Source organism: Zea mays, chromosome 4, assembly GCF_902167145.1.
Source record: "Zea mays cultivar B73 chromosome 4, Zm-B73-REFERENCE-NAM-5.0, whole genome shotgun sequence".
Lineage (NCBI taxonomy): Eukaryota > Viridiplantae > Streptophyta > Magnoliopsida > Poales > Poaceae > Zea > Zea mays.
The window spans coordinates 248475918-248489367 of record NC_050099.1 but is presented as its reverse complement, the minus strand read 5'-3'; the positions used below and the strand labels follow the sequence as shown (position 1 = coordinate 248489367).

Sequence of the window (13450 nt, the reverse complement as noted above, 5' to 3'; positions counted from 1 at the left end):
CGGCTGACGTGGTACACCACGTACGGCCATCGTTAATCGTGTGGGGCCCAGCTGCCTCCATGTATACAGTCCCCCCCCATCCATCTCATCTCCCTCCTCTGTCTTTTCCAACAATAATAGTATAATACAGGCAGCTCACCTCCAAGATAAAATGGCCTGACGAAATGAGCTTCAGGGAAGGCCGCCGCCGCCTACTCCTCGTCCTCCTCTTCCTGGGGTGTCGACAAGCCGCGGCACGCTCCCACGGTCGGAGACGACCAAGATTTCCTCTTTTCCGAGGGGAGCACGAGCACGAGCACCAACGCCGACCCCGACCTGACGTAAGTCCTCTTCTCTCCTCCTCATGCTGTTTCCGAACTAGCACAACCTCCTCTCCTCTCCACCATTCCGCTCCTGGAGCCAGCCGAGCAAATCCCCGCGTCCCCAGCTGCCAATGGCCGCAGCGATTCGGAGCAAAAAGTCAAAGTCGCCCTCTTGGACTACCTACTAGCTAGTTCCTGCGCTGCGCATCCCTGTTCATCCTCTGCCTCCCGGCAGGCGGCAGCTGCTGCTTCCCCGTCTCCTAGTCCTGGCGGTACCAACATTTGCCAGCACCCAGCGACGGATTTCGCCAGAAGATCTGCGATTCAGGCCCGTCCTGCTCACCCTCACTCGCTAAAACAGTAAAACGAGCACGAACCGCATGGACGATTCAGGCTAGGCATCGCTGCACTTCTTTCGCCAAGCCCCCTCCCTCCCTCCCTGAGAGTTCGCTGGAGCGTACAGCTAGTGTGTGTATGGAAGGAAGCGTAGCACTTCGTGGGTCGTGGCAACCGCGCTCGGCAATACCCGGCCAACCTCATCATCATAGTAGCGTGGACCGTGGATTTTTTTTTTTGTCTGATCGACACAAGGAATGGAATCGATACCTTGCAGAGTGCCATGGTCTGAATGTCCAGCTTCAATCTGGACCACACGTTGCATTGCATCTTGGTTGTGGGATAGGGCCATACGAGCAAAGTTAGGTTCTGGATGTTGACTGCCAGAAGAACCCATGACCCATTTTCAAGCTTCAATTGCTGGGGGGTCGATCGGTGCTGGGATTACGCTTTGCGCCTTCTCTTTCTCTTCCTTCTGGAAATAGGAGAAGTGGATGTCATGATTGGTGTCTATCAAACCATTTTGTACCATATTAGATGTGAGTTCTTTCTTTTCCCGTTCATGATATATCTGGTGTAATCACCAAGTTGCTTTTATTTAAAACGTTTGGTTCATTATGTTCATGTTATTCCTATATTTGCTTCTTGCTGTCTATGCTTGTTCATCTCCTTCTCTCTTATTGTTTTCATTTCGCTTTACAAGTAACCACCCTATGTATTCGTTCTCTTGCACATGTTCACCCTGATAAGAAGGTGGCTCTATGTTTTTCTCTTCCGATAGGGCTCGCACACACATCGATAATTTGCCAACTTCTGCATAAGTTCGTAGCAGCCTCTGTAACATTTTGGCCAAAATGAGGATAGCTTTTCTCGTGCTGTTGGTTCTCTCCCTGTTTCTCCTCCCTAATGGGATCGGCAAAAGCTTAGCCGCAAGGCCTTCGGTCGTGAATATTGGGTCGATTCTTCGGTTGAACTCCACCACTGGAGGTGTTTCAGATGTTGCCATCCGTGCAGCAGTGGAGGATATCAACTCAGACCCCACAGTTCTAAATGGAACAACGTTACATGTTCAAACGAGGGATACAAACTGCGACGACGGTTTTCTTGGCATGGTTCAAGGTAGACTATCTTTAACACCGTACCCCTCCCCTTTTTTCCAGTGTTCAATACTCTGTGCTTCCATTTTATTATACTTGTGATGACGATACAATATTTCTTTCTTCAGCTTTGCAGTTCATGGAGACTGATGTTATTGCGATCATTGGGCCACAATGCTCTCCTATTGCACATATCATTTCGTATGTCGCAAATGAGCTCCAAGTTCCTTTGATGTCCTTTGCATCGGATGCAACTCTGTCATCAATCCAGTTCCCGTTCTTCGTGCGGACTATGCCCAGCGATCTCTACCAAATGGCAGCTGTGGCGGCAGTTATTGATTACTACCAATGGAAGATAGTCACTGCCATATACGTTGATGATGATTATGGCCGAAACGGCATTGCTGCTTTGGATGATGAACTTACTGCAAGACGCTGCAAAATTTCATTCAAGATTGGGTTCCGTTCCAATGCTAAAAAAAGTGATCTTCTGAATCTGTTGGTTACTGTTAGTAATATGGAGTCTCGTGTTATTATTCTCCATACTGGTTCGGAACCTGGACTCAAGCTTCTGTCACTTGCTAATGGACTAAACATGATGGGCAACGGCTATGTATGGATTGCTACTGATTGGCTTTCTGCTTATCTTGATGCTAATTCATCGGTATCTGCTGAAACTATAAATGGCATGCAAGGTGTTCTGACTGTACGTCCACACACCCCTAAATCAAAGGTGAAGAGTAATCTGGTGTCCAAGTGGAGCAGCTTAAGCAAGAAATACAACCACAGCGATCTCCGCACCAGTGCTTACGGTTTTTATGTTTATGATAGTGTGTGGACTGTAGCTCGGGCCCTGGATGCCTTCTTTGATGATGGTGGGAGGATTTCCTTTACAAATGACTCAAGGCTGCGTGACGAAACCGGGGGAACTCTTCACCTTGAAGCCATGAGTGTTTTTGACATGGGAAACAAATTACTGAATAAGATTAGAAATGTGAACTTCACTGGGGTGTCTGGCCAAGTGCAATTTAATGCTCAGTTTGAACTCATTCATCCTGCCTATGATATCATAAGCATAATTGGCAACGGCATGCGGACCATTGGTTTTTGGTCAAACTATACAAGATTGCTATCGACCGTCCTTCCTGAAGACCTATATTCGAAGCCTCCTAATACTTCGCTTGCCAACCAACAACTCTATGATGTCATTTGGCCTGGTGAGACTGCACAGAGGCCTCGAGGTTGGGCTTTTCCTTCCAATGCCAAGGAGTTGAAAATTGGTGTCCCTAACAGATTTAGCTTTAAAGACTTTGTTAGCAAAGATAATGCTACTGGGTCAATGAAGGGCTATTGCATCGATGTCTTCACTCAAGCATTGGCATTGCTTCCTTATCCAGTTACATACAGGTTTATACCTTTTGGCAATGGTACTGAAAACCCTCATTATAGCCAACTTGTGCAGATGGTTGCTGACAATGTAAGTGTGGACATGCATTTTTTCCCTCCACATTTCATCATGTATAGTAGTGATAAGAGTAAACTTATTCTGCAGGATTTTGATGCAGCAATAGGGGATATCGTAATTACAATGAGCCGAACTAAAGCTGTTGATTTCACCCAGCCCTTCATTGAGTCAGGCCTGGTTATCTTGTCTCCAATAAAAAAGCATATAACAAATTCTTGGGCATTCTTGCAGCCATTTACATTGGGGATGTGGTGTGTTACAGGGTTGTCTTTTCTTGTTGTGGGTGTGGTTATTTGGATTCTTGAGCATCGAATAAATAATGATTTCCGCGGCTCGCCGCGACAACAAATAATAACTATTGTTTGGTAAGGATCTGAATCGCATCTTTTGCACTCACTATACACACATCTTATTTTCACTTTCAAATGTTATTGTTTCCATGCAACATGTTACACTTTATTGGTAGCCTTAAACTGTGTTTTTCAACATTGACATTTTGTCCAAATGGAACATCTAGCAATGAACAAGGAACTTAAATCTTGTAATTTAGATTGGTTGAAGAAAATATGTCTGCACTATCATAATGTATTTCATGTGATATTATGGTATATTAACTTCTATTTGTTTAGTTTTGCCTGTCAATGTACTTCTTCACACATATTCTTAAATGCTTGTCTGATTGCTTGATTCTTTCCTCTGAAAGTAATTCTTAAGATGTGATTTATTTTCTGCAGGTTCAGTTTTTCGACTCTGTTTTTTGCACATAGTGAGTAAACTAGCCTTTCCTGTTCTGTCCTTCAGTATAACTGAGTAACTGACCCTCTGTTCTCACGTGGTACCTCTACTCTTATTTTTTTATTACCAGGAGAAAACACAATGAGTACCTTAGGACGTGGTGTTTTGCTCATATGGCTATTTGTTGTATTGATCATTCAATCAAGCTACACTGCAAGTCTTACTTCCATCCTAACCGTGCAACAGCTTGATACATCTATAAGAGGACTTGATGACCTGAAAAATAGTGATTATCCTATTGGTTTCCAAGTTGGTTCTTTTGTCGAAGAATACATGATTAAGGAACTGAACATCTCACAGTCGAGGCTAAAAGCTCTTGGTTCTCCTGAAGAGTATGCTGAAAATCTCAAGCTAGGTCCCAAGAAAGGAGGTGTTATGGCTATTGTTGATGAGCGCCCCTATGTTGAGCTGTTTTTGTCAACTTACTGCAAGATTGCTGTTGCTGGCTCAGATTTCACCAGCGGTGGATGGGGCTTTGTAAGTGCATTGAACTTTAAGTTGTCCTGAAATACATTCTATTCTAGTAGAAATATAAATAGAAACATATCTTATAAGCCATTCAATATTATCAGAGTAGTGTCACAGCATTAACTACGAGCAACCCGTCTACTGTTCACATAGCTTATGGTACACTCTAAGGTTAGTTTTTCTTAAGAGAAAGGGCTAGGGATGGCAGCGGGTCGGGTATGGTGCGGTAAAGTATTTATCCGCACGCGAGTATACCTGCGACCCTAACTTTTACCAGCCTGAAAGCGTACCTGTGGGTAAGCTTTCATGCTTGTGCCCACATACATCGGATACGAAACACGCGAGTACCCGCGGGTCATCCCTAGAAAGGGTCACATTCTCTAAGATTATGGAGCCTTCCTTGCACTTATTTGCAGTAGAAGTCTAATATCCAGAATTCAGCAACTTTGTTTCATTATTAATTTAAACATAGCTCTTACAAAACTCACTTTGTCAGGCATTTCCAAGGGACTCCCCTCTGCAAATAGACCTGTCCACCGCAATCCTGACACTGTCGGAGAACGGGGAGCTGCAGCGGATCCATGACAAGTGGCTCAAGACAGGCGACTGCTCAACGGACAATGCTGAGTTCGTGGACTCGAACCAGCTCCGCCTCGAGAGCTTCATGGGCCTGTTCCTCATCTGCGGCGCGGCATGCGTCCTCGCCCTGCTCATCTACCTCGGCATCACGATACGCCAGTACCTGAGACACGAACAGCCGGGACCAGCGATCTCCGTGGACGCAGGGTCGTCGACGTCGAAGCGCAGTCTCCGAAAATTCATCTCTTTCGCCGATGACAAGCAGCCGCCACCGAAGAAAAAGCGGGCCATGAGCCTCTCGAGAAGTTCAATGCCAACGATGCCGATGAGTAACCGTCCTGGGGCTGATATTGATGTAGAAAGCTAGTGCTTGTGTATACGTTTTTTACCTGGGATACATCATCTTTGGGCCAATCTATGCGTCCTTCATATATATTATGTATAGGAAATTAGAGCCAAAGGCTGTGTAGTGGATTGTATTTGTTGGTTTTTAGCACCCCAACCGCCCACGGTTAACAAGTCGTCCGAGTTTGGCAGAACTGTCAAATTGTATAGAGTGAGTCAAGTAGTCAACCCTTGTTCACGAACCATTGTGAATGGAATATATGTTTGTTTCAGTTGATTTGTTCTTTCAGATTTCTCTCGTCATTGGATTATATGTTTGTATGGAGACAACACTCAGAATATGACAGATGACCAGTTACCAATTCTCTAAACACCAGGCATTGTAATTTTGGGGGCAACTCCAGCTATCCAGCACGCCCTGGAAAATGAAGAAACGAAAACTCAGAATTGATGGAATATGGAAAATAGTATAGACAAAAAAAATATTTGACGGCAATAGTTGGTTTCAGAAAAAGAAAGAGAGGGGTGGAAATGGGATATTCCATTCCTGGTACCCTTCCAGGCTTCCACCTGTGCTTTCTTTATGGATAACGATGATGATGACTATGAGGCGGCCGTTGTGGGCGCGCCATTCCGGACCCTACACTCCAGCTCCACTCTCCCATGGCTTCCTCCGCCCTGCCTTCCAGAACCTTGCACCGCCGCGCGCTCCCCTCGTCTACGCCGTGCCACCCTGCGACGGAGACCTTCGCCCCCGGCGCCGTCTCCCGGCGGCGAGCAGCCGTGCGGCTCCTCTCCGCCGGGTTCCTGACCGCCGTCGCGCCGCCGCCGTCGCTCGCCGCGAGGAGGGGACGCGTTGTCGTGCCACCGGAGGACTACGCCACTGCACGTACGTAGGCGTGCCTGCTTCCTGGCGCTGCTGGTTTCTGCATCCGCGCTCGTTTTTTTTCTTCTTTTCGGCTAAAGTTGGCACCTTTTTTTGCGAGCGACTGACTGAATTTCAGCTAATCACAACCTTTTTCCTGGTTAAGACCAGGATCCTTTTCTTTTACTGCAAATAATGCTGGTGCTTCTAACTCGTATGCGTCTGCAACGCCATACCCTACCTGAGTATTCCCTGTGTTAACTGACCGATTGAAATTCCATTTCGAGTTCCCGCGAATGATCTGACGTGATGACGTTCTGAAAGCAGCCGATGGTCTCAAGTACTACGATCTTGTCGAAGGGAAGGGACCAACTGCTGAGAAGGGCTCAACCGTGCTGGTAACTAACTCATCAGTCGCCCACGCTTCAGTTCAGTGCCCGTCGCACTCCCTTCTCAACCGGAAGTAATGGTCTTCTCATCTCAACTCTTATAAAGGTCCACTTCGACTGCATTTACCGTGGCATCACCGCGGTGTCGAGCCGTGAGTCGAAGCTCCTGGCGGGGAACCGGAGCATCGCCCAGGTGAGTAGGTGACGCGGCAAATACTGCACCTGATCCTCGTGTGTCGATTCCGGTGGTGTTTCCTGCCTGCTCTAGAAAGAACAAGGAGGGTTAAGATGCTTGTGTGTCTTCTTCTAGTAGCCTTACGAGTTCATCGTTGGGTCGCTGCCTGGGAAAGAACGCAAGCGGGATTTCGCGGACAACGCCAACGGGCTGTACTCGGCGCAGGCGGCTCCGAAGCCTCCGGCCGCCATGTACACCATAACCGAGGGGATGAAGGTGGGGGGAAAGGTAGGTCAGTAATTCAGCCTTTCTGCCTCTAGTGTATTATTATACTGCTAACTCCATCTTTGTTGTGCTGTTGGTCATGCAGAGGAGAGTGATTGTCCCTCCAGAGCTGGGGTATGGGAAGAGGGGAATGAGTGAGATACCGGTACTGTGTTTCGATTTACCAAAATTCCATTGGTCAGTCAGATTGGTTACTGGTTAGCACCGTTCATGTTCTGAAGCTGTTTTGTGTGGTTCCATGCTTGGTTGCAGCCTGACGCTCCTTTTGAACTGGATATAGAGCTACTGGAAGCCGTTTCTCCTGCCAAAGAATGAGCTTTTCTGTTTCTAGCAGACAGGGGGGGGGGGGGGGGGGGGGGGGGGGGGGGGGGGGGGGGGGGGGGGGGGGGGGGGGGGGGGGGGGGGGGGGGGGGGGGGGGGGGGGGGGGGGGGGGGGGGGGGGGGGGGGGGGGGGGGGGGCACTTATGGAGTGTGCCGGATTTCAGAGGAATGGATTACATAATCTACTGACATTTTGAGGTCCATGCTGGCTAGATATGCAATTGAAATAACCTATGATTAGATGCATGCTGAGATGGTGGTTGCTGGGACAATATTATTTTTTTGGGTTCAAGGCACAGCAATTTCTTTTTGGACAATAAGCAGAAATGTGGTGTGTAAATTGTTTCCCCTCCTCGAAGTAAAATACGTGTATAAATTTCCTTCATTATTTTCAAACAAAACTGGACAATGAACGTTCTCCATAAGTCCATAGTGCCTGTTCAGGGGGTGAGGAGGCGAAAAATGATCCACCACTTACTGAAGCGAGCCTCCTTGCTGATTGGCTGATTCTCATCTGAAGGTCCTCAGGGCCATTGACATCCTGAGTAAAAGAAATGTTCGAAACATCAGTGGTGCCATCAGAATGCTTTGTCATCAACTTATTATGCGTCCCTTAGATTGTCCAGGAGTTGTAACTAGTGTGACCATGCACTAGCATCGATCTCCAGTATTGTTGTTCTCTTTCCTTCTTCAAAACTGGCCTCACACATTCGTTTTCCTGTCCACCAGAGGAATGCTAAGATTAAATGCGACAAACACCAAATGACGGAACGGAACTAAGGGTATCTGTTTCCTTTGGAACTGCAAAATTCGATCTTGAGGCATCAACAGTAGCGCCTCTTGAGAAAACATAGCTTAGAAGAAGAAAAAAAAAAAAGAAAGGAACACGCCAACACTGTGCGTGTGATTGTGTGGAAGCGGGCAAGAAGACATTCTGACAAACCACGCCATGATACGGTACCACTGATCAATACGATGGGAAGCGGGTCTGAACCACAGGTTAGTAAGCGTACTCCGTAGCTGCTCGCTAGCTTAATCGACGGCGGCTCTGAAGATGGTGGCGGTTGCGAGGTCGCTGTCGATCCCATCAAACACCCCCCCCCCCCCCCCCCCCCCCCCCCCCCCCCCCCCCGGGGCGTTTTTAGTTCGATGTTTCTCTGAAAGTTACTTGTCTCCTTCCTGCACCGTCCGTCCGTCCTTCAGGTAGCTGCGTGGCCAGTGTCAGTCTCCGTTCCGGCTGCATGCAGCTTTCCATGGCTCAAGAAAGTCCGGTCGTCCGCTTCCTCTGAATATCTTCGTCGCTCTCTCCGACTCTCCCTCGGAGCTAGCTAGCTAGCTAACTTCACCGGCATGCATGCGGTATATAGCGCATGAAACCTAACTAACTATCCTACCTTGCCGATCTCCCAGCCACCGTCCCAAATCCGTTCGATCGCGAATAAAGCGCAAGTGCTTCAGTTCAGATTTCAGAAACATCAAAAGTGAAGAAAAAAGGGGGGAAAAGGGGGAAGCTGGCATTTTCCTCCCGGCCGGGTTGTGTTAGTGAGTGCTCAATCTGCTGACGCAGTAGAGTAGTGGCGTTGGGGCCAATCATATCTTCACATCTGTTTCTGGTCTGCTCTGCTCTCCTCCTCTCTCTCTTTCAGTTGCCTTTTGTCAAGTCAACCCAACCATCAGTTGCGCCTACTTGCCAAGGCATGCGTTCGCTGCATACTTGAAACCACATGCTGTTAGGCAGTCACCTTTCCCCACATACTTAAGTTGTCTTCCTTATGTCCCGCTTGGTTACTTTAGTCTAGAGACTAAAATTTAGTTAGAAGGCTAAAGTTTAGCCCCCACCCTATTTAGTTTTAGAGCCTAAAATTATTCAAAACACATTAAATGAATCATAAGAGTACTAAAATAGTCCTTAGCATTCTCCCACAATTAGTACAACTAAAACAAAGGAGGGGCAAAAGGTAGAATTATATGGTTTAGTTCCTTTTAGTCATCTCTTGAGGGACTAGAGACTAAAATAGTTTAGTCCATGTTTTAGTCGAACTGTTTGGTAAGACTAAAAAAAATGGACTAATCTTTAGGTGCCTTAGAACCCCGCTGACCATGGATCAGTATACCAAGCACCATGCTGATATAACCTTTAGGTTTGATATATATACGCGAGTATATTAATGATTCTGAGATCCCTAAGGTTTTGTTCAGATAATATAGTATACACCTAAAGTATCCAAACAAAACCTAAACCGCAAGAGGGCAACTTGTGTTCGAAAAGAGCAAAAGAGAAAACAAAAAAGGGAAAAGTTATCATTTCCAATGGGTAATGTAAAGCATCAACATCAGGAGATAAGATATGCAAAAACGCTTTCTGCTAGTGGAGTTTAATCAGCCCAAATTATATATAGATATCTTCACATCTCCTCGTCTGACCTGTTTGCGCCAAGTCAAATCGTTAGCTAGCATGCGGTTTCTGCATGCAGGCTTCAACTACGTGCTGTTAGGCAGTCACAGCTACCCATTTATATAAACATACATGATCTCGTCTGGCTCTCCTACCGATCATATATGGATCAGTATAAGAAGCACTAAATATGCTAGGCTTTTAGGTTTGTCCTTTTGCTATATATACACATGTATGAAATGATCGGTGTGTAGTGTGATGCCAAGACAGAATGTCAACCACTGGGTTGCAAGTGATGGAGCTAGCTACCACTGTTGTTCTTGTTCCCAGCGGCTGGGTAGGTACAAGTGGGGTGCAGTGCAGTTCTCAGGCAGCAGATAAAGCGATGCTCGCTTGCTTGCATCACGCTGCTTGTGATTGCTTGGCTGCTTACGCTTTGTCTTTGCACACATTCAACTTCTACTAACTATTAGCAGAAACAACAGGCAAAACGAAGTAAATCAATCAATAAATCACAGAGCATGACACACAGATTTACATAGAAAACTCTTTAATACGAAGAGAAAAACCATGAACATCTTCACTATAATATGGAGTGTTTTCAGAACCTATGAGGCTAATGTCAACCACGGACACCTTCGCTAGTAGTGGTCAATTCTAAACTAGATCGCCACCTATGAGTCTAGGTAAAAAAAAACTCTCTGACAACTTGATCCAAACGTTAATAGGTAGTTAAAACCAACTCCTGAAAGAATATAGGCTTCTATAGCACAGCCTAGGAATGAAGCCAGTAAATAGCCAGATGAAGAACCTGCAAAGAATTTGTCACATGTTTACATTTACACACAATGTCATTTCTATGTCACCAAATAAATGGCCGAACAAACTGCTGCTGCCGCTGATAGCGCTAACAATTTTAAATCTTTAATAATCCCCTCTAGCTATGATCTAAACATATTCGCGATCCTAGAGAGAGGATAAATATTTATAGCTATTTAGACTATATACCAGATTGCCCGTGACACCCGGCAGTCTCTCGAAGAAAAAAAATGCATAATTGCAACACTTCGCGCTGCCCATTTCAATTTCGCTCAGCTAGACTCACCAGTAGAAAAGAGCTCATAGCCTACGTGAAAGGGAATTAGGCTTACACCTAGTCCCTAATTAATTTTGGTGGTTGAATTGCCCAACACAAATCTTTGGACTAACTAGTTTGCTCTAGTGTATAAGTTATACAGGTGCAAAAGGTTCACATTTAGCCAATAAAAAGACCAAGTATTGGGGTCGACAAAAGAGCAAAGGGACAACCGAAGGCACCTCTGGTCTGGCGCACCGGACTGTCCGGTGTGCCACCGGACATGTCCGGTGCACCAGAGGACTCCAACTCCGAACTGCTCACCTTCGGGAATTTCCGGAGGCAACTCCGCTATAATTCACCGGACTGTCCGGTGTACACCGGACTGTCCGGTGTACACCGGACTGTCCGGTGTACACCGGACTGTCCGGTGTACACCGGACTGTCCGGTGTACACCGGACATGTCCGGTGCTCAAAGGAAGAGCGGCCTCCGGAACACGCCAACCTCGGGAATTCACTTCTGCTGCTTCGCTAAAATTCACCGGACTGTCCGGTGCAACAGCGAGGCAACGGCTATTTCGGCGCCAACGGCTACCTGCGACGCATTTAATGCGCGCCAGAAGCGTGCAGTCGTCAGGCACGCGAGAACAGGCGCACCGGACAATCTACAGTGCATGTCCGGTGCGCCACCGGACATCAAGGCGGGCCCAGTGTCAGAACTCCAACGGTCGGATCCCAACGGCTTTGGTGACGTGGTTGTCGCACCGGACTAGAGATGGCAATGGGTACCCGCGACCCGATACCCGATGGGTATTTACTCCATTAGGGTATGTATATGGGCTAAATATTCTACCCGTGGGTCTGTTATTGGGCAAAAATCTTCACCCAATGGGTAAACGGGTATTAGAACGTTCCACCTTCACCCATACCCGTTAACCCGTGGGTATAAAATACCCAATATAAACTTAGCCCAATCATGAACTTAGACTTTAGTCATCCATCTTTTTTACTATTTAATAACCTTTTAGACCATTATATCATAGAAGGCTTAATGATAATTTAATGACCATGTAATGGAACATGTAATTCACCCAATGTGTGTTGAATGGATGGTTAAATGATGCTGGAAATTTTATAATGTTATTTAGATAGATATACTTAATTTGTATAATATAATATTTTGATAGATATTTATTTTTTGTGGGTACGGGTGACCCGATGGGTGACCCATACCCACGTGGGTATGGGTATGGGGATAAACCCATACCCACCAATGTATATGGGTGACCCGTTGGGGTTATTTTTTTGTCGTGGGTATGGGTATGCGGTAGTAATACCCGTTGGGTATTTACCCATTGCCATCTCTACACCGGACATGTCCGGTGTGCACCGGACTGTCCGGTGCGCCATCGAACAGACAGCCTCACCAAACGGCTAGTTTGGTGGTTGGGGCTATAAATACCCCCAACCACCCACCATTCATTGTATCCAAGTTTTCCACTTCCCAACTACTTACAAGAGCTCTAGCATTCAATTCTAGACACACCAAAGAGATCAAATCCTCTCCAAATTCCACACAACGCTCTAGTGATTAGAGAGAGAGATTTGCTTGTGTTCTTTCGAGCTCTTGCGCTTGGATTGCTTTCTTCCTTCTTGATTCTTTCTTGCGATCAACCTCACTTGTAATTAAGGCAAGAGACACCAATTTTGTGGTGGTCCTTGTGGGAACTTTGTGTTCCAAGTGATTGAGAAGAGAAAGCTCACTCGGTCCAAGGGACCGTTTGAGAGAGGGTAAGGGTTGAAAGAGACCCGGCCTTTGTGGCCTCCTCAACGGGGAGTAGGTTTGAGAGAACCGAACCTCGGTAAAACAAATCCGCGTGTCTCACTTCATTATTCGCTTGCGATTTGTTTTGCACCCTCTCTCGCGGACTCTATTGTATTTCTAACGCTAACCCGACTTGTAGTTGTGATTATTTTTGAGAATTTCAGTTTCGCCCTATTCACCCCCCCCCCCTCTAGGCGACTTTCAATTGGTATCAAAGCTAGGTTCTTCATTAGAGCCTAACCGCTCGAAGTGATGTCGGGAGATCACACCAAGAGGGAGATGGAGACCGGCGACAAGCCCACTACGAGCCAAGGGAGCACTTCATCGGAAGAGTCCCGCACCAAGAGGAAGGAGAAGAAGAAGGACTCCTCCAAACGGAAGGAGAAAAGATCTTCCTCTTCTCACCACAAAGAGAAGAAGGAAAAATCTTCTTCTCACAAGTCGCATCGGAAAGGCGACAAGCACAAGAGGATGAGGAAAGTGGTCTACTACGAGACCGACACTTCATCAACATCGACATCCGACTCCGATGCGCCGTCCGTAACTTCTAAGCGCCAAGAGCGCAAGAAGTTTAGTAAGATCCCCTTACACTATCCCCGTACATCTAGACCTACTCCATTGCTTTCCGTTCCATTAGGCAAACCGCCAACCTTTGATGGCGAAGATTATGCTAGGTGGAGTGATTTAATGAAATTTCATCTAACCTCACTCCACAAAAGTATATGGAATATT

At 46.6% G+C, this 13450-nt stretch overlaps 2 protein-coding genes across 4 annotated transcripts; both read left to right on the top strand.

Annotated features, from left to right (window-relative positions):
* The first annotated feature begins 94 nt into the window (after positions 1-94).
* On the top strand, positions 95-5676 carry LOC100275125 (uncharacterized). 2 transcript variants are annotated; one of them, NM_001349910.1, is made up of 7 exons: positions 95-320; positions 1420-1757; positions 1864-3212; positions 3288-3565; positions 3935-3966; positions 4066-4472; positions 4960-5662. In NM_001349910.1, exons 2-7 carry the CDS (start codon positions 1493-1495, stop codon positions 5407-5409), a joined length of 2781 nt encoding a protein of 926 aa, NP_001336839.1. In that variant the 5' UTR covers positions 95-320; positions 1420-1492; the 3' UTR covers positions 5410-5662. The 2 variants fall into 2 exon arrangements, with proteins under 2 accessions (NP_001336839.1, XP_023157942.1); XM_023302174.2 differs by lacking the exon at positions 95-320 and adding an exon at positions 348-1177 and having other exon boundaries at positions 4960-5676.
* Positions 5677-6009: 333 nt separating this feature from the next.
* LOC103656044 (peptidyl-prolyl cis-trans isomerase FKBP18, chloroplastic) lies at positions 6010-7452 on the top strand. 2 transcript variants are annotated; one of them, XM_008682692.3, is made up of 6 exons: positions 6010-6276; positions 6580-6650; positions 6748-6834; positions 6955-7104; positions 7187-7246; positions 7354-7452. In XM_008682692.3, the coding sequence occupies exons 1-6, from the start codon at positions 6051-6053 to the stop codon at positions 7414-7416; spliced, it is 657 nt and encodes a 218-aa protein (XP_008680914.2). In that variant the 5' UTR covers positions 6010-6050; the 3' UTR covers positions 7417-7452. The 2 variants fall into 2 exon arrangements, with proteins under 2 accessions (XP_008680914.2, XP_020408551.1); XM_020552962.2 differs by having other exon boundaries at positions 6955-7108; positions 7354-7446.
* Positions 7453-13450: the final 5998 nt, after the last annotated feature.